We start from the raw sequence: 24,245 nt of genomic DNA, 5'->3' as shown, positions 1-24,245 counted from the left end.
TTCTGAACATATGCCACTGCAGAAGGACTCTGAAGTCAGATCACAGCAGCATTTTAGTTTTCCATGACTGCCTTATGTGTAGATAGCAGGACTTAATCTCACATAGATACTACTCATAAGAAAAATAACCTTTTTCTATGAAATGTACATGTAGAAGGAGCACTAACTAGATTGTATTTTACTGTATCAGAAATTCTTAAGACTGGTAAACCATTTTCTTAAGGCGAATGATGTAACAAAATTCTTACCTGGAATCTCATAAGGCCAGAAGGTAGCACAGTTTGGGCAGCGTGGATTTTCAGTTCGGCCTTGAAAGTACCTTGCTAAACATGGAACGTGCATGTGAATGCTGCAGTTCTCACACATCTGGCTCTGAAAGTAATGCATTCATATACAAAGTTAGGGTTTTCTGTGCACTAAATTCAGGTAGGACAGAAGTGTTTGTGCCTATTTTGAAAGATGTTATGAATGTAGGGCTGATGCAAGTTATCTGCGGTTTCTTTAATCCAGCTACAACTTTCATTGACTTTCTTTTTTGATCAGTTAACATACAAATTATAAAATGTATAAAATCAAATAACTATAAAATTATACAATGCCTGTTTTTTCTGTTCATTACGCTGAAAACTGAAGCACACACCCCATACTTGCGCAAAGCATGTTTAGTTCTATCCCCTATTGAAAACACTGGCTTTTTGTGTCTGGGCACTAACAAAATCTTTCCAGCTTTAAAAAACATTAGCTTTTTGAGTCTGGTCACTAACACAGAATATTTTCAGTTTTAAAGTAGTAAGTGGTGGTGGTGTAGATTTTTATGCAATAGTCATCTTTCTAGCAGGCATGGACTGTTGATAAAGGACAGTCTCTTCAAACATTTCCAGCATAAGCCTGTCACTATTCTGTTTACCAGACTGAGGTCTCCAGGAAGAAACCTGAGCATTTGTCCTGGGAGATCTCTTTAGAAGCAGTCTGGCTAGCTTCTTTATTCCATGTAATGGGGAAGATGTGCAGTCCAGACTGACTATTCACAGTGAAGATTTTTCATCCGAGGCTTGTGAACTGGCAGCCTGCTACTTTGCTGTCAAGCTTCCACTTATCTGGTCAGTTTTCTGGCTGCTGTCGGTTTTCAGAAGGGGCTGAGCCTACCTCTTGGGTGGTGATAATCTGCCATTCTTGACTACGGTGAATTTTATTTCCATTAATTCCAGACTAAATACAGCAATCTGTGCAATAGACTCATGCCCAACCAGCCTTGTTTTGGCATGCTTGTATATCTTAGGTCCAGTCCTTTATATCTATGGAAGCTATTGGTTTCCTTGACCCTTAACAAATGTCTGGCTTACATCCCGAATACCTAGATGATCAGTATCCAACCTTAAAACTCACATTTGCTGGAAAGCTTCTTGAGAAAGTAGCCTACTTGTAAATGGAATTATATTTGAAAGATAACATCAATGATCCTTTCCAGTCAGCTTTAGGGATAGGCATTTTACCGACACAGCTCTGAGTGGAGTCTTTAAATCTCTTTACTGCAAGAGATCACAATCATTACTCTTTTTGGCACTTCTCCATCTCACCATGGTGTCTAACACAATCAATCATTTTCTTCTTATTGACTCTCTGCAGCACTAGTATGAGATTTCTTTTTTAGTCTTAAACTGGTTTGTCCCCTACATTTCCAAGTATAACTTAAAGATAAATATTTGGGGTAAATGTATCCACTTCCTACACTCTTGATATGGAGCTACACAAAACTCCATTTTAGGTCTACTGTTATTCATCATATGCACACTGTCATTGTGAGACATTATATATTCAAGATAGTTACGAGACAATTGTTAAACTAATGACGTCGCTATTATCTCTTTTTCAGTAAGGAATCTGTTTGCACCTAACCAGTTTCCTAATTATTTGAAAAGCATCCATGACTAGATAGTCAACATTAAGTTTTAAATTTAAACACCTCCAAGATGGTTGTGAGTGCTATTAATTCAGCACTCAAGGATTCTCACAGGTCAGGCCTGAAACCAGGTAGCACTAACTGTGGTGGAAAGCTGTGTTTCATCGCTAAGGTTCATAGGTAGGTACCAGGCTATTGGCCCTAGGGCCTATATAAGCCTAGCCAAAAAGGTACACTGGCTCGCCACCCAAGAAAATTATTTTCCTGTGCCCATGTCAAGCAGAGCCACAGAAGTGATCCCCAGGGTGAATTTCCTATTTCCCATCCAATCATTAAGATTTTTCTTGAAGAGTGCTAATGAGGAGCTCTGTTTGACATAGATAGGTAGTCTGTTCCAGAGTATGGGAAGTCTCTGGGGCAGAAATCTATCCCTCCAGCATGTTCTGTTTATTGTGGTGACAAGATTTAGGTCCCTAGAGCGTGTAGCTCGGAGGGATTGGGATTTCTTTAAGTGGAGCATGTCCAACAGCTCTGGGTTTGACATAGCTTTGTATGTTAGGCAGAGATCGCCTCTGAGTAGGCGATATGCGAAGGAGTAAAGCTGGAGTTTTTTGAGACGGTCTGCATAGGGCATCTGTTTGAGGCCAGTGATCCTCTTTGTGAGGTATTTCAGCAGCCTTTCCAGTTGTTGTAGATGTCTTGTGAGGTACATACCAAAAGGGGCACTGTATTTTATAATGGGTCTAATGAGTGATTAGTAGAGGGGAACAATGACCTCTTTTTCTGGATGAGGAACCTTTTGTGATGGTGTGCCACGTAGAAGGATTTCCTGATGACTGTGGCGATGTGATGATCATAGGAAGTTAATAGGCTATTGGCCCTAAAGCCCTTATAAGCCTAGCCAAGAGTTTATCCCATATTTAGACAAGTCAGCACCAATGCCCCTGTCCAGCAGAGCCACATGTGGAATTATCAAAGGAGCGACTACTGTCCACCTGTGTCCCAAGGTCTCTTATCACACTTTCAATGTGAAGTAGACTACCTATGCGGTAGTTCATGGGTACAGAGTTTTTACCAAAGGGGATGACAATGCACTTTTTGGCATTAAGCTTGAAGCCATGGCTTTGACACCAGGCATCTGTCTCAATGAGGCCCTTTTGTAGGATGTCCACTTCGTTAAGAGTTTTGATTATGGCTCCTAGTTTGCAGTCATCTGTGAACTTAGTTAGCCAAAGACCTTCTGTGTTAGCCTGTACTTCAGAGAAGTAGATAGCAAACAGGAGAGGACCCAGGACTGAACCCTATGGTATTCCACTTGTCACTGGTCTGAAGTCGGATTTGGAGTCTGCTACTTTCACAGTGTGGGCTATGTCAGTAAGCCAGCTGGCAACCCATCTTGTGACATAAGGATTTATACCTAGTTTAGTGAGTTTATCTATAATTCCAGAGTGGGGGATGGTGTCGAAATCCTTGGCAAGATCTAGATAGGCTGTGTGAACCACCTTACCCTCATCTATGGCTTTGGTGACTGCTTCAAAGACGTCTACCAGGTTTAGGAGACATTATCTGCCTTTTACAAACCCAACTGTGTGGGGTCCAGAGTTTGGAGATTACCAATGTCTTTGTTTATGAGTTCCATGATGATACGTTCCATGGCCTTGCAGACCAGGCTCGTTAGGCTAATGGGGCGGTAGTTCCCAGGGTCTGTCATGGCTCCCCCTTTGTGGAGTGGGATAACCATCGCAGTGCGTCATTCAACAGGCACAAAGCCTGAGGTGATGCTATGATTGAACATGGTACTTAGGTGGGGTGCCAGTTCATTCTGTAGTTCGTGTAGAATTCAGCCTGGGATGTTGTCAGGTCCCATGGATGCTGTGTTCTTGGCTTTGGAGAGTGAGGTTTTTACCTGTGCAGCCATGATTACAGGAATTTTGCATTCTTCCGGTATAGAGATGGGCCCTTTAGGGAGTGAGGGGGGGGGGGGGGTAAAGTTAGCAATGAACTTATCTGCCAAGATGTTGGCAATATCAGTTGGTTCTGTATATTTAGCGCCATTGTGTTGCAACTCAGAGCAGATCTGAGTGTTACCATTAAGATTCTTAACATAGCTATAGAATGCTTTGTGGTTGTCTTTAGAATTGGTGGCAATTTTGTTTTCATAACTATCTTTGGAGGATTTTATGAGGGATCTTAGCTTCTTACTGAGGCTGACCAGGGAGTTCCTCCAATCATGGGATTTTACTATTTTTGGCAACAGTTTCTTTCTTCTGTTGCAGAGATTGTTTATGGCAGACCACCAGACTGGCTTCCTTTTTTTTGGAGGACAGCATCTTGGTTCTGTTAGGGATAGCACGATCCATGCACTCATGTAAGTGCTTATAAAGTGTATTTGTGTAGGATTCAGCAATTGTACCTCTATTGTCCATCTGCATGGGTGTTGTGAAGTTTGCCACTTCTGTCTTAAGAAGCGTGAAGTTGGCTTTGGAGAAATTTTTTGCGGTTGTTTCCCTAATGGGGGGTGGGGGCAGGATGTGGATGTCTAGAGTGATTAGCTTGTGGTCAGATCTGACCAACAAGGAACTGACCACTGGTGTGGAACATGAGTCGCCCATGCTGGTAATGACCAGGTCTTGAATATTACTGCCCCTGGTGGGGATGTGGATAAGTTGATCCAAGGCACTGGAATTTATGAATTCCAGAAAACGTTGAGCAAAAGAGTGGGTACATGAGTAGTTTTCCCAGTTAATGGTGAGGTAATTGAAATCACCCATTATTAGGGTGCTGGGTTGTACCCTAATATTTTCCAGTGTATCAAGAAAAGAGGAGTGGGAATCCTGGGGCATGGTGTTGAGTTTGTAGCAAGCTACAATTTGGATTGCGGTCTTGCCCAGAGTTAGTTGCACTTGGATAATCTCGGATGCATTATGCTGAGCAACTACCTTGGAGGTGTAGATATCCTTAATGAATATGGACATGCCTCCGCCTTTAGGGTTTTGGTCCAGGTTAGGTGGCCGAAAGGTGTGGTACGAATTATAGCCTGGTAATGCAGGGGAGCTCTCTGGAGCTTTGAACCAGGTCTCTGTCACTGCACAGATGTGGATGTTCTTCATTTTAAGGAGTGCCTCGAGTTAGTGCATTTTGAGGTTTAGACTTCTAGCACTGAGTAGCATTACCCTCAGATTTTGCTTGCTTGTACCTGTTACGGTGGTGAATTTGTCATTTGAACCTTGCAAAAAAAGGCACTATAGGGGTGGCAAGAGCCTTTGCCAGTATCCAGAATCCCAAGGGTGACAGGTGCAGGCTATCTCTGGCAAAGCATCGTGGTCTGTTGATCATGTCATCCCAGGCAGACAGATACTGGATTCCCTTAAAATGACAGCAGAAGCTTAGCCAATTGTTGAAGTCAATCATTTTGTCCTTGTAGTGTGATATCATTCTGGGTGATGGCAGGATGCTACTCAGGGCTAGGGTCATACCTGCCTGGGCTACAAGATCAGAGAGCTCCTCCATGTCTCTTTTCATGTAGTCCAGGGAGGTATGTCCCTGGTCATTCACACCAACATGGACAATGACAGAGTCATATTTGTACTTGCTGTGGAGTGACCTGAGTGCATGCATTATGTGGCAGATCCTGGTACCCGACAGGCAGCTGACAGTAACTTTCTCCTTGTTTAGCCTGGTGAGTGGAACATTAGTGTGCCTGACTATAGAGTCACCTATGACTAGAGTGTTGGGTATGCTATGCCTTATGGGCTGTAGTTGAGTGGCACACTGAGTTTGTGGGCTATGTGTCATTTGGGTTGTGTTGGGGGTGGAGGTTGCTTGCATTTCTGCTTTGGAGGTCTCAGTTGTTTGGGCAGATTTTTATTGAGAGCCTCTGTGAATGTAGGTGTGTGTTTTGTGCTTCTAAGTGTGTGTTTTGGTGGTGTAGGTTTTGAGGGACTATGTAATGAGTGTGGTGAGGTGGAAGTGTTTACCTTCTCCTCTTGCCATCTAGTCCAGTCTTAGGTGAAGAGAGCTTTGCTTCCAGTTTGGCTATATAAGTGCATCTCTCACAGGTTGTAGTGTTGGGTGGTAGGAGGAGAGGGTTGTCTGTGTACATGAGGCAATTGCTGTATTGCCTCAAGATGCCCAGATTCATCAGGTAGACAGGAGAAAACACCGGGAGCTGACCTGTAGACATGCCTGTGTAGGTGCTTATTTATTAACTACTAAAAACCGTTTTCCTCTAGACAAGTGAGGAAAGTTGAGTGCTGTACAAAATTTGTAGCTTATTTAGTACTTACAACAAGTTCTTAACAAGCGCTGAATTCAAAGAAACAGATTTGAGTGCTAAAACTAAAAAGCTGGCTAGTTGTAAGGGAAAATTTGAAGAGCAGACTTTATGGCGCCGGGAATAGTTTAACCCTATTTAAGCCGGGCGGGGGGCTCAGCAGCTTACAAACAGTCCTGGATACAGCAAATCTGTATGTGGACTACACTTGTTATAGGAAAGGGGGGAAACGAGCTTAGATTTTTTTTTCCAGTAAAGTGGAAATGGAGAAAGCTGGAAAAGAAGTTAATTCACGGTTAAGAATCTGAGTGGGTTGGCCTTCCCAAATGTTCTCTCTCTATTAGATTGAATGAACTAATGACACTAGAATGGGTGGAGTGTCCCAGATCAAATATACAGTATGGGCAGGCAACTGCAAAGCCACCAAGTAAAAGAAAACCATAACAATAGGGAGGGGGATGGTAAACTAAAACTATTACAGCTACTAGCTGTAGCCACTAAATAAAAGTTTTAAACAGATCAAAGAGCAAGCAGACTCCAGAGAATGCTTTTAGGTTCATAGGTAGGTACTAGGCTATCGGCCCAAGGGCCTATGCAAGCCTAGCCAACAAGGTTCCCTGGCTTACGCCACCCAAGAAAGTTATTTTCCTGTGCCACTGATGAGCAGAGACACAGAAGTGATCCCCGGGGTGTATTTCCTATTTCCCATCCACTCATCAAGATTTTTCTTGAACAGTGCTAATGAACAACTTTGCTTGACATAGATGGGTAGCCTGTTCCAGAGTATAGGAAGTCTCTGGGATAGGAATCTATCCCTCCAGCATGTCCTGTTTATTGTGGTGACAAGGTTTAGGTCCCTAGAGCGTGTAGCTCGGAGGGATTGGGATTTCTTTAGGTGCAGCATGTCCAACAGCTCTGGGTTTGACATAGCTTTATATGTTAGGCAGAGATCACCTCTGAGTAGGCGATATGCTACGGAGTAAAGCTGGAGTTTTTTGAGGCGGTCAGTGTGGGGCATTTGCTTGATTCCAGTAATCCTCTTTGTGAGGTACTTCTGTGGCCTTTCCAGCTGCTGCAGATGTCTTGTGAGGTACATTCCAAAAGGGGCGTTGTACTCTATAATGGGTCTAATGAGTGATGAGTAGAGGGTAACGATCACCTCTTTTTTCCTGGACGAGAACCCTTTTATGATGTGTGCCACGTAGGACTTCCTGACTACTGTGGCGATGTGACTATCAAAGGAGAGACTACTGTCCACCTGGGTCCCAAGGTCTCTTATCACGCATTCGGTGTTAAGTAGATTGCTGCCTATGTGGTAGTTCATGGGTACAGAGTTTTTACCAAAGGGGATGACACTGCACTTTTTGGCACTGAGCTTGAGGCCATGGCTTGAACATTGCACCCTGCACCTTCTGTCTCCCTCCCTATAGTGTTGCATGCATGTGCCTTTTAACTGCAAACATACTAGCCTGGAACACAGAAACCTCAAAAAAGTGTGTGATCTAGGGGCGATGTTTGATGCCATGGTGATGCTAGAAGACCAGATTCTCAGCAACTGTCTAGCCCTTATGTTTTCATCTTCTGAAGATTGTTCTTAGCAAACATCTTATCCCACCTTCTGTCCCCCTCCCTATAATGTTGCATGCATGTGCTTCCTCTTGTCTAGTTTACTCCAAAACTCTATACCTTTGGTTTCCAGAGATGAAACTTGACCACCCGCAGCTAGTACAGAACACTGCACTCTGATTACTTGCTGAAGTATCTATGTTGCACAGTTACACCTCCACTGCAGAGATTACACTGGCACCCCTTAAACAGCACAGTGCATTTAAGGTTTTTATGCTGGATTACTTAGCATTACATAACCTAGGACCCATCTAAGGGAACTACTGAGCTGGTACCTTCCAACTCAGATCCTGTGCTCAGCCTTCCAGAGGGCAGACAGCAAGCAGTTCCATCAGTATGCCTTCAGCACTCAGACATGGAAATTAGCCATGGAACATGCTACCTGTCTGGCAAAAGAATTCCCAAGCATCTGCCTGTTTTAAGCATTCCATAAAAGCTTACTTGATCTAACTCATAATTAACTCGCTGGGGCTGATTTATTAGTTTTATCTACTGGAATGGTTTTAACTTATTTTACTCCCGTTTTATTTTACTGCCTTGCCATTTTTGCATTTAGTTTTAACCTGATTTATTCTTCGTTTCTATGCTTTCTTGTATGTTTCCTACTACTACTTCTTCTTCTTTCGGCTTTTTCCCGGTTAGGGGTCGCCACAGCGGATTGCCTTGTCCGCACATTGAATGGCAGTGGAGTTTTATGGTGTCAATTTGCCAGCCCGGCGCCCAACCTTCCACAGAAGGCACACTCACATGCACACCTAGGGCCAATTTAGAGTATCCAATCCACCTGCAGCATGTCTTTGGGATGTGGGAGGAAACCGGAGCACCAGGAGGAAACCCACGCGACCACAGGGAGGACATGCAGACTCCGCACAGAAGGCACCCCAGCCGAGGATCGAACCGGAGAACCTCTTGCTGTGAGGCGGCAATGCTAACCACTGCACCACCGTGGCCGCCCGATGTTTCCTACTACTACTACTACTGTATTATTTTACTGATTTTATAGTACTTAGTTACAGGTAGTATAACAAGCCTGTCATTAAGCATTCCACAAATCAGTAAAATATAGCTGAAATCTGGTCTCACTAGACTCCTTTTTGGGTACTGAGTTATGTGGTAAAACAGGAATGGATGTAAATCCATACCATTATAGGACCCAGAGAAACAAAAGAAGCTGTAAGCGCATGCACACAGTTTAATGGGAAGGAAGGAAAAAGTCATGTACTCACCATAACGTTCCATCTGTATTGTCCATTTTCATTCTTCCTCAACTGTTGGGTTTGGATCAGATCCTTGGATCCGACTCGGCTGTTTCTTCCAGATCGTAGAACACTGAATTCTCGAGCTCCTCCCTTTATCCTTAATACCCTAGTCACCTAACATACCTCAGATCTAGTTTGCTGCCCAGAGACCTACAGAGCAGTGGAGAATAACGAAAGTACAAAAACTGGGGCTCAAACAAGGCACAGAGGTTCCGGCAAAACTCCTCAATTTTTCCAGGAGTAAAGCAAGGAGGGGTTTGGCGGGTGGGAAGTTGAAGAATGAAAATGGACAACACAGATAAAGAAGTTATGTACATAGACTCATAGATTATTACTAGGCTAACTGCCCTCATAGACCATTTTAAGCTTAGCCAATCACCCCCTGTGAGAATCAAACCCTGCACCTTGTGTTTCTTAGGTAAACACCTTAACCATTATGCCACTACCCCTTACTTACCATAACGTTCCACGTGAGTTGTTCATCTCACCTTCATTCTTACAGATTGGTTCGGAGCTGATCCTCGGCTCCGAGTCGGCCTACTACAAAGCTCGAGGTCTTCAGATAGCTCGAGGCCAAGTCCTTATCCCATGATGCACCTAGAGTTACCTCAGATCTTGTTTGCTGCGTATAATAATAACATATGTCATTCTATCACTCCATAAGAGAAAGCTATAGAAGGGTTGAGCAATTAGGAAGACCCCAGGATCTTGGTCTTCAAAAAAACCTGGAGGGGGTAGGAGGGTGGGAAGTAAGAGTGAAGGCGAGATGAACTCACATGGAATGTTATGGTAAGTACATAACTTCTTTATGTGAAGTTGTTCTATCTCGCAGTTCATTCTTACAGATGGGTAGCATCCCAAGCAATATCTATCTCGGGTGGCTCACAGGAGTATGTTTTTCAGGACAGTAGACCCAAAGGAGGCCCTGTCAACTTTGTAATGAGTGATAAAGGCATGAAGTCTTGACAAAGTGGGTGCTGCACAAATGTCATCTATAGGGAATCTGGCAGAAAAGGCAGAGGATGTAGACACTGCTCTCGTGGAGTGAGCCTTAACTTTATGTTGTAAGGGCATATTAGCAGCTGAATAAGCAAATGTGATACAATCAGATAACCACTTAGACACAGTTGTTTTAGCCACTGGCATACCTTTCCTGGAGTCTGTAAAGGAAACAAAAAGCTGTTTAGATTTCTTAAAATCTGTTGTTCTATCCAAGTAAAATCTGAGCTGTCATTGAACACCAAATATGTGCAGCACATATTCTAAATTGTTGGAGTGATTGGGGAAGAAAACCGGCAAATCAATAATTTGATTGAGATTAGCCTCCGTGCAAACTTTGGGCAAAAAGGAGGGGTTAGTTCAAAGTGAGACTGCCAGCATAGAAAATCAAATAAGGAGGCTTAATGGACAAGGTTTGAAGCTCTGACACTATGCGGGCATGTGATAGCTACAAAAAGATAGTCTTCCATGACAAAAATTTGAGGCCACATGAGGAAGCTGGTTTGAATGGAAGAGAATGATGGGAGAAAGCATAACATTTAGATTTCTTGGGGTATAGGGAGATTTTACAGGTGGTCTGAGATGAAAGGTCCCTTTGAGAACGGCTTTGGATAGTTTGTGTGACAATGTTCAACCCTTCAAATCCAGGGTAAAAATTAGAAATAGCAGCAAGTTGAACACGAACTGTTGCTGCTGCAGCTCCTTTGTTGGAGATTATAGTCAAGAACTCTAGTATAGAGGCCATAGGGGCTAGGTAGGGATCAATGTTGTTTTGAGAGGCCCATATAGAAATTTGTTTCCATTTGCTAAGGTATAGCTTCCTCGTAGAAGATTTATGAGAGGATATGAAAATATGCTTCATCTCATTAGAAAGGTTATGGAACCTGGCTACCTGATGGGAACTGGAGCAGCCAAGCTGTCGGTTTCAGAGACTGAAGAGAGGGATGGAGTTCCCTTGACGAGTGCGCCAGAAGATCTGGAACTGGGTCCAGAATCCCAAGGGTCCTCCAAAAGATGAAGGGGAACCAAATCTGATGAGGCCAATGAGGGGCTATTAGAATGATGGTCCTTCCCAGGGCTTTTGCTTTCTGTAGTACCTTGGCTATCATTGGGATTGGTGGGAATGCATAGAGGAGACCCGGAGGCCAATCGTGTATGAGTGCTTCTCCCGGTGGGCTAATCAGGGCAAAGTAGCTTCTGCATTTCGTGTTCATGTGGCTGGTGAAAAGATCGCAGCAAGGCTGGCCCCACCTGCGGAATACCCTGTCCGCTATTTCTTTCTTGAAGGACCACTCATGAGGCAACAAAATTACTCTGCTCAGCTTGTCTGCTATCACGCTGGATTTCACTGGGATGTGCGTTGCTAACAGAAAACGCTGGGTGGATACAGTCCACTGCCATACTCTTAGGGCCTCGTGACAAAGGGGGTAGGACCTGGTTCCTCGTTTGTTCAAATACCAGACCACTGACATCATGTCTGTCTGACTCGCAATTGTACCCAGAGGAAGAGAATCCTGGAAGTACTGCAACGCTAAAAGTACTGCTCTCATCTCTAGGACTTTGATATGTAAATGTGCCTCCTCTTGATCAGTCTGTGCACCTTGGGCTGTTTTCCCTGAAAATGCCCCCCCCCCCTATCAGGGAAGCATCCGTGGTCACTGTGGCTGCTGGTAGAACAAAAGGACGCTCTATCGTGACATGAAGAGAGGTCAACCACCCACTAAAGATCCTTTTTGCATGAGTTTGTGATCATTACAAGGTGAGACACTGGGAGCTCTTGGTAAGACCATTGAGTGAACAACAGGCATTGCAGAATCTGCATTTGCATGCGACCCAGTGGTATGGCCAAAATTGCAGCTGCCATCATGCCTAACAATTTTAGTACTTCTGATGCTGGAGCCTTGTTTTTGGATATCAGATTGCAGACCTGCTGACGTAGCAGTAAGACTCTTTCTACTGGAATTCTCAGCATGGTGGTGGTGGTGGTGTCCAATTCTGCTCCGATAAAAACGGTATGTTGCGATGGCAATAAGGCAGATTTTCCTAAGTTTATCGTAATGCCCAGCTGACTGCAGAGTGAAAGAGAGGTGTCCCTGGCTTGAATGAGTTGACGCCTGGTGGTGGCGGTGAGGAGCCAATTGTCTAGGTATGGAAACACCTGGAATCCTAAACATCTCAGGTGAGCCGTGACCACTGCCATACATTTGGTGAACACTCTGATGGCTATAGTGAGACCAAAGGGCAGGGTTCGATACTTTTAATGATTGGCTCACAGCCAGAAGCGCAGATGATCCCTGGATGGTCTGGCCATTTTTATGTGGTAGTACACATCCTGGAGATCTATCGAGCACATCCAATTGTCTTTTCCTACAAAGTGAAGTATCAACTGAAGTGTGACCATATCAAATTTCTCTTTCTTGACAGATCTGTTTAGTCTGCTGAGGTCCAATATAGGTCTCCAGTCCTTTGTCTTTTTTGGAACTAAAAAGAATCGGGAGTATGTTCCGGATCCTATCTGGTCTGTTGGAACTGGTTGGATTACTCTTTTTGTTAGCAATGATCGGACCTCTATTGTTGCCTGTTCCCTGTAACTGGGTGGAACATCTGGGATTTTTCTTGTCAGTGGAGGGGGGTGTGGCAAAATCCTCAGGAAATGATACTTTGTACCCAGTTGTCATTTGTAATTTTGAGCCAGGCATCTGGATACAAAGATAAGTGACCCTCAACTGCCTCCAGAGTAGGACAGTCGGGTCTCCTTTCAGGAGCACTGGTAGGGCTTCCAAAGAAGTGATCTCTGTCACCCTGATTTTGCGGACCTCCTCTGCCGTAAAGGCAGCACCTTCCATTATTGCCCCCTCTTCTGCCCCTGGAGGGGGGTTCACCACGTGTGTCCTGAAAGGCTCCTTAGGCTTTTCGGAACCACATCTTCCCTCCCCTTTGACCCTTGGGGTAGGGTCTGGTAGGGGTGGAAAAAAGGACTCCAACGGCAGACAGAGTCTTTCCTTCCTGGTCAAAGTTTCCTTAGCTTTGGGCCCGAAAAGGGACGAGACATCAAAAGGGGTATTTATAAAGGACGACGAAGTGCTCTGCGAAGGAATACAATCGCATCCAGGAGTGTCTCTTAAGAGCAATTCCTGTACCCACTGCCCTGCTCATTCCATCAGCTGCATAAAAAATGAGGTGTGTGGATGAGTTAACTATGGAGATGAGGGTAGCAAGCTGGGAGGCAACTTTATCTGAAGCTCCTGCAGCTTCTGTACACTGAAGAGCATCTCCCAGCTCTTTAAGGAAATCTCTTTGCAGTCTGGTAAAATGGGTTAGATAGTTGAGCGAACGGAGTGCAAAGGTTGCTGAACTGTAAGTGTGCTTCCCATATCTATCCATGATCCTAGAATCTCTGTTAGGAGGATGGATAGAAGAGGACGTTTCTGAAATTTCCTTTTTGGTGGCTGCCCCCACCACCATGGCATCAACTGGCACACCCTTGGTCAGAAAAGATTTGTCTTGGGGAGCAGAGATAAATTTATTAGGCCTCCTAGGGACAGGCTCCATAGTGTCCAGAGACTCCCACGCCCTTCATGAGACCAGCTGCATAAGTTCATCGAAGGGTGGAGACACCCAGGAGATAGAGGGCTGAGACCAGAAAGCCTTCAGGAGAACCGACTCATCTTCAGTAGGGTTGGTGGACTGCCAGTCACCCCTCAGCCTAAGGATTTCTAATATCTCAGCAAATGAGATATCCTCAGAGGGGGACTGTGGGGACCTTTCTGATTCATCCAAGTTGGTATCAGATGTCAGGGACTCCTGAGAGGGAGTCTAGATGCTTCCTCTTACAAATTTCTCTTCCTGGGAACCTCATCAGTGAGGGCTTCTGGTGAGGTCTTGGAAGAGCAGGGGCCACCCAATGGGGCTTTCTGAGACTCTGGGTCTCTACGCTTGGCAAAGTTCTGTGAAGCAGAAGCAGACACAGATGCTTTAGGGGAGGAGGTAGCCGGACCTAAAGGCGAAGATGTCTTAGGAGACATAACTCTCCTCATGGCTTCGAAGGCACCTCTGCTCCGATCCAAAGGGATCGATGGATCTGAGGAAACTGTCGAAATCCCTAGAACCGGGACAGTGGGCTCAGAGCCAGAGGTAGGAGCAGAGCCGAAGCCCCAAGAGGCAGAGTCAGAACCAACAAGTCAGTCCGACTATCCTCCCCAGACCCGACCAGAGAGTGTCGGCTCCTAGATTCCTCGATGGGTGCCAAGGAAGTCAAAATAAATGGAGCCGAAGACACTGGAGCAAGCGTCGGCTCTGAAGGCTCCACAATAAACAAGTCTGACTCCTCCGGCTCCGAAGGACCAGTATGGCTCGGAAGCAGAAGAGTAGTAGCTGGTAAGAGGGTCTTCGGTTCCGAAGCCGCTTAGGTCAGAGCCAATAAGAATTTAACAAAGGCCGGTGCCTGTAAAAGCTTATGCACTACATGATCCACATCCAAATCGGAAAGGCTAATTGAAGACCGAGATGAGTGGATCGAGGGTGGTGCCGACTGTACGAGTGGAGAATTAGGTACTTCGGATACCGGTTCCAAAATTGGGGACCGGCTCCGATAAGACGGTCGGCTCCGAGGTCTGTGGAACCAGTGCCGAAGACTTTTTAGATTTCTTACCCTCAGAAGTCTTGGAAGACTTTGAGGATTTACTGGATCCATCTTGGTCGCTCAAAGCTTCTTGGATTGAAGGTTTAAGTAAACCTATGTCGGATCAGTTTTCTCTTTATCTCCCGGAGAACCCGAGAAGAGAAAGAATGACATATGGAGCAGCTTTGTTGGAGATGCAATACTCCCAAACAATAAACACAGTTTCCATGACAGTCAGTGAGAGGCATTTTCTGCCCACATTTAGGGCATTTTGTAAATCCTGATTTAGGGTGTTTGTCTTGGTCAGCCATATTTGTAAAACTGGACACACCCAAACAATAATAATCAAACAAGCCCTTTAAAAACTATGGGCTAAACAGTAGTCACACACACACACAAAAACTATATCTAAATTGAAGATATATAAATATATCAAAGTTGTGACAAAGTCACTATCTAAAGGCACACATTAATACTATACACTACTATTTCACACACTAAAATCTTAACTCTAATTATTTTAAAGTTGTGACAAAAATGTCACTATCTAAGCACACACTATAATCTAAACTAGTAATAAAACTAAACTAGGCCTAAGAAAAATTAGACCAAATAGTAATTTAAGAAAAAGGCACACCAAGGGAAGGGAAACTACACAAGAAAGCTGTAAAAGCTTGTAAAAGGCAGATCATGTCTCCTAAACCTGATAGACTTCTTTGAAGCAGTCACCAAAGCAGTAGATGAAGGTAAGGTGGTTCACACAGCCTATCTAGATCTTGCCAAGGCTTTCGAAACCATCCCTCACTCTGGAATTACAGATAAACTCACTAAACTAAGTATAAATCCCTATGTCACAAGATGGGTTGCCAACTGGCTCACTGACAGAACTCACACTGTGAAAGTAGCAGATTCCAAATCCAACTTCAGACCCGTGACAAGTGGAGTACCACAGAGTTCAGTCCTGGGTCCTCTCCTGTTTGGTATCTACTTCTCTGAAGTACAGGCTAACACAGAAGGTCTTTGGCTAACGAAGTTCGCAGATGACTGCAAACTAGGAGCCATAATCAAAACTCCTAATGATGTGGACATCCTACAAAAGGGCCTCACTGAGACAGATGCCTGGTGTCAAAGCCATGGCCTCAAGCTCAATGCCAAAAAGTGCAGTGTCATCCCCTTTGGTAAAAACTCTATACCCATGAACTACAACATAGGCAGTAGTATACTTAACACCGAAAGTGTGATAAGAGACCTTGGGACACAGGTGGACAGTAGTCTCTCCTTTGATAATCACATCGCCACAGTAGTTAGGAAATCCTTCTACGTGGCACACCTCATCACAAAAGATTTCTCCTCCAGAAAAAAAGAGGTCATTGTTCCCCTGTAATCATCGCTCATTAGACCCATTATAGAGTACAATGCCCCTTTTGGTATGTACCTCACAAGACATCTACAACAACTGGAAAGGCCGCAGAAATACCTCACAAAGAGGATTACTGGCCCCAAACAGATGCCCTATGCAGACCCTCTCAAAAAACTCCAGCTTTACTCCGTCGCATATCGCCTACTCAGAGGTGATTTCTGCCTAACATACAAAGCTATGTCAAACCCAGAGCTGTTGGACATGCTCAACTTAAAGTCCCAATCCCTCCGAGCTACATGCTCTAGGGACCTAAACCTTGTCACCACAATAAACAGAACATGCTGGAGGGATAGATTCCTGTCCCAGAGACTTCCCATACTCTGGAATAAACTACCTATCTATATCAAACAAAGTTCCTCATTAGTACTCTTCAAGAAAAATCTTGATGATTGGATGGGAAATAGGAAATTCACCCCGGGGATCACTTCTGTGGCTCTGCTCGACAGTGGCACAGGAAAATAATTTTCTTTGGTGGCAAAAGCCAGGGTACCTTTTTGTCTGGGCTTGTATAGGCCCCAGGGCTAACAGCCTAGTACCTACTTATGAACCTAAGAGCTTATCTAAGTATCTAAAACTATTATTGTATTTATTTTATTTATTTATATTTGTTGACCGGGAGTGTCCGACTGGACGTAGGTCCATTTTCAGCGGAGGCCCGGGGAGAAAAGCTCCACAGTTAAAATAAACAGACAGTAGTTACATTGGATTACATAGCGATTAACAATTTACATAGCAATTACTTACAACATATTTACAGATGAAGAACATAGTACATCAGTAGACAACTAGAATCTTTATCTGTGAAGTACATAACAGACATTAACAAATGTTAAAATAAGTACTAAGCTTATGAGCATCTGAGCTTGCTATAATCAAGGTAGTTAGTGAAGTGGAAAGAAAGGTAGTGGTTGGATGGGGTGGGTGATATTAGAGTGGGAATTGCAAGGGCATAGCCAGCATGTTTTTAGGTGCGCTTTTAGTAAAGTTTTGAAGTGGGTGCATGATGGTACGGAGGTAATTGTGGGTGGGAGGGAGTTCCATAATTTGGCTATGGTGCAAGAGAATAGTGCTTCACCAGCAGAGTTATTGGCTTTAGTGATCTGCAAGTGAGTTTTGTTGCTGGATCTTAGTGGTCTGGTGGTGCAATAGGGTTGGAGTAGATTCTGGAGGGATGGTAAAAAGAATTATCAACATTATGAAAAATATTTGAAGAAATAAAGTTTTTACTGGCCTGAGCTAGCGAGAACCTCCAATCTATTGCAGCGGCAAACTATATCTTTGGTAACTCTAGGTGCATCATGGGATACAGGCTTGGCCTCAAGCTATCTGAAGACCTCGAGCTTTGTAGTAGGCCGACTCTGAGCCGAGGATCGGCACAGAACCCATCTGTAAGAATGAACGGCAAGATAGAACAACTTCACATGGAATATTATGGTGAGTACTATAGCTGCCCTTAGGCATAGGCCAATTAGGCAGCCGCCTAGGGTGCCTTTCTAGCAGGGGCACTTTTTCAGTAGTCTGGTTGGTGTAGATAGTCCAGGATGGGGGCACCAGCTGGTGTGTGTGTGTGTGGGGGGGGGATGCTGTGGAACCCATTTGTCTAGGACACCAGTTGAAAAAAGGCAGGTCCTGGGGAGTACATAACTTTTTTTTAATCTAATGTTGACATTTTCATTCATTCCTCCACTATTGGGACAGAGTTTCCAGCTACCTAAATCCTGGCAGGACTCCAAGGAAGGATATGCTTGAGAAAAGCTGAGCCAAAGGCTGCTCTTCCCCTAGAGACCAGATCCAATTTGTAATGAGCAATAAAGGTATAAGGATTAGCCCAGGTTAAAGCTGCACAAATTACATCCAAGGAAATTCTTGCCAAAAAGGCTGAGAAAGTTGCCACAGATCTAGTGGAATGGGCTTTTAGTGATTTTGGTAAAGACAAAGCCATTTTTTCAGAAAAAATGTTAATATAATCAGTCAGCCATTTGGCCAAAGTCACTTTAAAAACTGATTTGCCTGTTTCTGAATCAGAAAAGAAAACAAATAATTGTTCAGCTTTCTTCAGATCTTTGGTTCTGTGAAGGTAGAAACATAATGTGAACACCTAAAAGGTATAACATACATTTTCCTTTGAGAAATTTGGAAAGAAGACTGGAAGGTTAATCACCTGATTAATATTGGATTCTGACACCATCTTAGGTAGAAAGGAAGGACAGGTCCTTAAAGAAGTCCTATCCTCGTGAAAAATTAAATAAGGAGGTTTAGAAGACTGAGCATGACGGTCAGACACTCTTCTGGCAGAATTAACAGCAACTAGGGAAACAGACTTGCAGGTCAAAAATTTTAGTTCAGATTTAGCTGATGGTTTGAAGGGGAGAGTTGGGTCAAGGCCCAAAGAATTAGAAGTTATGTACTTACCATAACGTTCCATCTGAGTAGGTGGATTCATTTGTCTGCAACCTGTGGGTATGGATCCGATATCGGATCCGAACCGGCATGGTTTATCCAGCTATGGATCCGAGCTCCTAGCTCCTCCCCTCACCCATAATGCCCTGCTCTCCCTACATGACCTCAGATCGAGTTTGCCCTGCACCAACTACCCTAACACCAAAGGGTAACACATCCTATGCAGGAAACTGACAAGGCCAGGGGGATAGGAGGGCGGGATGGTTGCAGACAAATGAATCCACCTACTCAGATGGAACGTTATGGTAAGTACATAACTTCTAAATCTGAAGTAGGAGAATTCATTTGTCAGCAACCTGTGGAACAGAGTCCCCAGCTACCTGAATCTTGGGCGGCCATCATGGAAGGATATTCCGGAGCACCGCGGAGCCAAAGGATGCTCTACCTCTAGACGTGATATCCAGCTTGTAATGAGAAATAAAGGTATGAGATGAAGCCCAAGTGGCTGCTGAACAAATGTCATCCAGAGGAACCCTAGACTTAAAGGCCGCTGAGGTAGAAACAGACCGGGTCGAATGAGCATGGACTCCCTCCGGTGCCGACCTCCCAGAAGCTTGGTAAGCTAACAGAATACACTGGGAAATCCAGCGTGACAAGGAAACTTTGGAAATTGGCTTACCCAGATTGAATTTGGCAAAGGAAATGAACAATTGGTTGGATTGCCTATGACCAGCTGTCCTGTTAAGATAAAAACGAAGCTGCCTGTGAACATCCAAGGAATGCAGCTTGTATTCACCTTTGTTCTGATACTTAGGAAAGAAAACAGGGAGGTTGATGGACTGATTAATGTTCGCTTCCGAAGCTACCCTAGGAAGAAAGGAGGGATTGATCCTGAGGCACACCCGGTCCGGATGGAAGACCAAATAAGACGGTTTCATGGACAGGGCTTGAAGTTCAGAAACTGTCTTAGCTGAGGTAATGGCTACTAAAAATGCAGTCTTAAGAGACAAGAATTTTAGATCTACTGTGGCCGCAGGCTCGAAGGGGGGAGCGGTCAAGGCCTGAAGAACCAAAGAAAGATCACACGGGGGAACCGTCTCTGACAGGGGGTCTAAGCAGAAAGGTGCCTTTTAGGAAGATTTTACATAACTTGGCAGACATAAGAGGCCCAGAGTCATGACCAACATGGTAATGAGAAATGGCCGATAGCTGAACTTTGACCGTAGAACTACTGGCGCCATCATTAAAGAGAGTAGTAAGGAAGTCTAGAACCAAAGGAAGGGGAACCGTGAAGGGATCTAGACCTTGTCGCTCCACCCAAACGGAGAAACGCTTCCATTTACTGCAGTAAATTTTTCTGGTAGAGGGTTTATGAGCCGCTACCAGAATGGCCTTAACTGGGGACGAGATACCGGGAGTCCTGATTAGGAGTGGAACTGCAGCAACCAAGCAGTCAGCTTCAGGTTGTCCAGGTTCGGAGTTGGTAGGTTCGATGGGTGTGATATCAGATCCGGAATGGGATCTAGAATCCAAGGTGGATTCACTGAATGAGACCTTAGGTAAGGGAACCAGATCTGTCGAGGCCAGAATGGGGCTATGAGGATCATTCTGCACCCCAACCGAGAGGCTTTCTGAAGCAGCTGGAGCATCAGAGGCAGAGGGGGGTATGCGTAAAGAAGACCGGGAGGCCAAGCATGCACCAGAGCGTCTCTCGGGGAATCCCCTGGAGGTGGGATTAGAGCGAAAAAACTGTCGCACTTGGTGTTTAAGGGAGAAGCAAAGAGATCGCAACAGGGAGTCCCCCACTGTGCGAAGATACATTCCGCTACTTGAGCATTGAGACACCACTCGTACGGGGAGAGAGTGGTGCGACTGAGCTTGTCCGCAAGGATGTTGGACCGACCCAGAATATGCGTTGCAATGAGAAAGCGGTTGGTGGAGATCGCCCATTCCCACACTCTCATGGCTTCTCGACATAAAGGGTAAGACCTGGTTCCCCCCTGTTTGTTGATGTACCAGACCACCGACATGTTGTCTGACTGAATCGTAATTGTTCCCAGGGGAAGAAAGGCTTGAAGTGCTTGCAACGCCAAGAGCAGCGCCCTCATCTCCAGAACATTGATATGCAGGGAGGTCTCTGAGTCGTTCCACGTGCCTTGGACCGTCCGGCCCGCAAAATGCCCCCCCCACCCGAGGCGGGAAGCGTCCGTGGTCACTGTGGCTAGAGGGGGAGATGCACAAAAAGGGCGGCCTCTGTGGAGATCCGTGGAATGGAGCCACCACAACAGAGACCGCTTCCAAGCCTTGCTGATTGCAATGGGGTGATGCAGGGGGAGAGAAAGAAATGACCATTGCACCTGAAGCGTCCACTGAAGTACCCGCATGTTCAAGCGGGCGAGTGGAAGAAGAGAAATTGCTGCCGCCATAGACCCTACTGCCCTCAGGACCAATTCCGCAGGAACCGAGCTGGAGTGGAGGATGGCCCGCACCTGGAGTCGCAGATTCTGAACTCTGTCGGTTGTGAGAAAGGCCCTTAACTTCCTCGTGTCTAACCTGGCTCCTATGAATTCTATTAACTGAGTAGGGACCAGGTTGGACTTTCCTACATTTACTGTGATGCCTAGCCAGGGAGCTAGGCGAAGAAAGGAGTCTCTTGCCAAGGATAGTAGATGCCTTGTTGGGGTGGTGAGAAGCCAGTCGTCCAGGTACGGAAAGACCTGCACCCCCTGAAGCCTCAGGTGGGCTGCAACCACTGCTAACACTTTGGTGAACACCCTGGGGGCTGTGGTGAGACCAAAGGGAAGGACCCTGAACTGGTAGTGACTGGCTCCCAGCTGGAAGCGAAACCTCCTGGACCGTCTGTCCATTAGTATGTGGTAGTACGCATCCTTGAGGTCTATAGAGCACATCCAGTGATTTTCTCCTAGAAGGGGGAGGATGGATTGTAGAGTGACCATCCGGAACTTCTCCTTGGGAACTGCCAGGTTTAATAGGGACAGGTCCAGAATGGATCTTAGGTCCCCCGTCTTTTCTGGCACTAAAAAGAACCTGGAGTAGAACCCTGATCCGATCTGGTCTGGGGGGACGGGTTGGATGGCTCTTTTTTTCAGCAGATGGCCAATTTCTGCTGAAGCGGCCTCCCTCTGATCAGGTGGAATGTCGGGGAGGGATTTTAATTTTGGGACGTGAAGAAATGGGATTTTGTAGCCTGTGGATATAATCTGGAGAACCCAGCGGTCTGATGTTATGGACTCCCATGCTGCTAGGTGCTCCGAAAAACGTCCCCCGACTGCCTCCAGAGTGGAGCAGTCGGGCAACCCCTCAGGGTTGCTGCGTGGGCCGTTCAGAGAAAGGTTCTCTGGACCCAAAATTCCTGGGAGCCCCTCTGCCCCTGGGGCGGCGTCCTCCCTGTCCTCCTCTGCCGCAGAAGGACTGGTTGTCCGGAGCGGGTTGGGATTGCTGTGACTTCCGGAACCACATCTTCTTCTGGCCCATTTGGTTCCTAGAGTAGGACCTCTGGGGCACAGAGAAGCGGACTCCGACGGCAGACAGCGTCTTCCCGTCCTTCTCGCTCTGGACCAAGGTGTCGCGAACCGTCTTGCCAAAAAGGGCAGAACTGTCAAAGGGGGCGTTCGCGAATGATGCCTTGAAGGGCTCCGTGAAATCGCAATGGCGGAGCCAGGCCTGGCGTCTCGTGACTAGGCCCACTCCTGCGGCTCCCTCGGTAGCATGGGAAAGTAACCGCATAGAGGTATTGGTCGTGGAACGAAGAGTGGGCATACGGGTGGAGTGCAAAAGTTTGTCCTCCTCCGACATGGACTCTGGGGGGGATGCAGAGTATTCTTTGATAAGATCGCGCTGCATCCTAATGACATGTGCCAGATAGTTGTGCGCCCTCACTGAGAAGGTCGCTGAACTAAACATTCGCTTCCCCAAGCGGTCCATCATCCGAGACTCCTTGCTCGGGGGATGGACTGAGGGACTCTCCTGAGCGAGTTCCCTCTTAGTGGCTGCTGCCAACAACATGGCATCTACCGGGGGTCCCTTGCTCCAGTGGGCACGGTCAGCAGGGGGGCTAAGAATCCTGTCCGGCCTCTTGGGGATTCGCTCCACGGTGTCCGGTTCCTTCCACGCCCTGGTGGTAATAAGGTCCACCAGGGGGTCGGCAGGAGGGGACACCCAAGAGGTAGACGGGCCCGCTTCAAATGCCTCCAAGAACACGGACTCATCCGAGGAAGACTTTGGGGCAGAACACCCACCTCTTATACGTAACATTTCCATGATGTCTCCAAAGGAGACCTCCTCAGGGGGTGATCTTGGGGAGCCTTCCCCTTCCTCCAAGTCCGTGTCTTCAGTTAAAGACTCGGGGGAGTCTATGTGCCTCCTCTTACACGTGTGCTTGCGAGGTGCTTCCTCGGGGGGGCTGTCCGAGGAGCCCTCGCCAGCGGTGTCCAGTTCCAAAGGAACTGCTTGGGGCAGTGAAATGGGCTGTCCCAGTGGCCGGGTGACGGAAGCCTGACCCAGAGCAGATGGAGTGCGGGACAGAGCCGAAGCAAGGGCCGGGGGTCCGGATGCCCTCAACAGAGCCCTCTCCACTACATCAAAAGCCGAGGGGGAGCCAGCCTCGACCAAAGGATCCGAAAGTCTGCTCCCCCTCGGATCCGAGGAGTGGATCGGAGCCGGCGCCGAGCCCCTCAGATCCGAGGGACCAGTGCTCTCTGACACGGACGGCGCCAAAGGCACACTGAGTCCCTCGGATCCGAAGCTCGGGCCAAGGCTCTGAGAGGTTGGATCCGACACACTCGAGGGCAGGGTCGGATCCGAAGTACCCAGTACTATCAGCGCTGACCCACCCCCGGCTCCGAAGCTGCCCGTCTCTGAGCGCTCCATGCCCGGGTAGCGGGTCGGAGAAGGAGCTATGGGCTTGAAAAATGGGGTCAAGCTCCCCCCCAGGGGGGGGGGGGGCAGGAGCACTCCTATCTGCATCTGGGCCTGGATGAACCTTCGCATCATCCGGTCCAGATCAGCGTCGGAGAGGCTGTAGGTAGACCTCGATGAGGCTACCGAGGTAGGCCTTGAGTGCCGCCTCGATAGCCTCGAAGGAGGTCGGGTCTCCTCCTCCTCAGGCCCCGGTGAAAAACATGGGGACCGGAGCCGAGGAGGAGGAGAGCCAGCAGCCAGAGAGGCCGGAGGAGAAGCCCGCTTAGCCGGCGGGGCCGAGACGGAGGTCTCGGCCCGCCGCTTGTGGTGCTTCTCTCTCCGGTCCTTCTTCCTGGCTTCCCTCTCCTCCGAACCCGTAGAGGGAGTTTGAATCCCGGGAGGAGGAGGGGGAGCAGGCAAGGCAGGAACCGCCGGAGCAGTAACTACCAACGGGGCGGGGGCCGAAGCCGAGTCCGGGGGCAAGAGTCCCGCCAAGACCAGCTTCGACTTCCGCTCCTTCAATGCCCTGGGGTTGAACCCTGCACATATTGAACACCCAGAAGTGAGGTGTTCAACCCCAAGGCATCGAACGCACCGAGTGTGGCCATCAGCAGGGGATAGCTTATGGCCACACTCGGAGCATTTTGAAAAGATTGCCTTTGGGGCCTCAGACATATTCACTAACCTACCTTTTTTTTTTTTTTTCTAAAGCAAAGAAATTAAACTAACCACTCACACAGAAGGCCCCAAAGAATACACACGCACACAAGCTACGTACCAGCGAGGGGAGGGTACTACAAAATTAACCAATTTAACAAAAAATTAGT

At 46.6% G+C, this 24,245-nt stretch overlaps 1 protein-coding gene across 1 annotated transcript in view; it reads right to left on the bottom strand.

Moving 5' to 3' along the window:
• Window positions 1-24,245, bottom strand: part of LOC122793313 (non-structural maintenance of chromosomes element 1 homolog) — a 1,211,484-nt gene that overhangs the window by 192,267 nt on the left and 994,972 nt on the right. The window contains exon 7 of the mRNA XM_044061200.1: window positions 249-372. Within this exon, the coding sequence (XP_043917135.1) occupies window positions 249-372 (124 nt within the window). The remainder of the gene's footprint in view (window positions 1-248; window positions 373-24,245) is intronic.

Source organism: Protopterus annectens, chromosome 2.part0 (assembly GCF_019279795.1).
Source record: "Protopterus annectens isolate FY-2018-M chromosome 2.part0, PAN1.0, whole genome shotgun sequence".
NCBI classification, from domain to species: Eukaryota; Metazoa; Chordata; order Ceratodontiformes; family Protopteridae; genus Protopterus; species Protopterus annectens.
The sequence above is the reverse complement of the archived record's forward strand: the minus strand, read 5'-3'. Positions and strand labels throughout refer to the sequence as shown.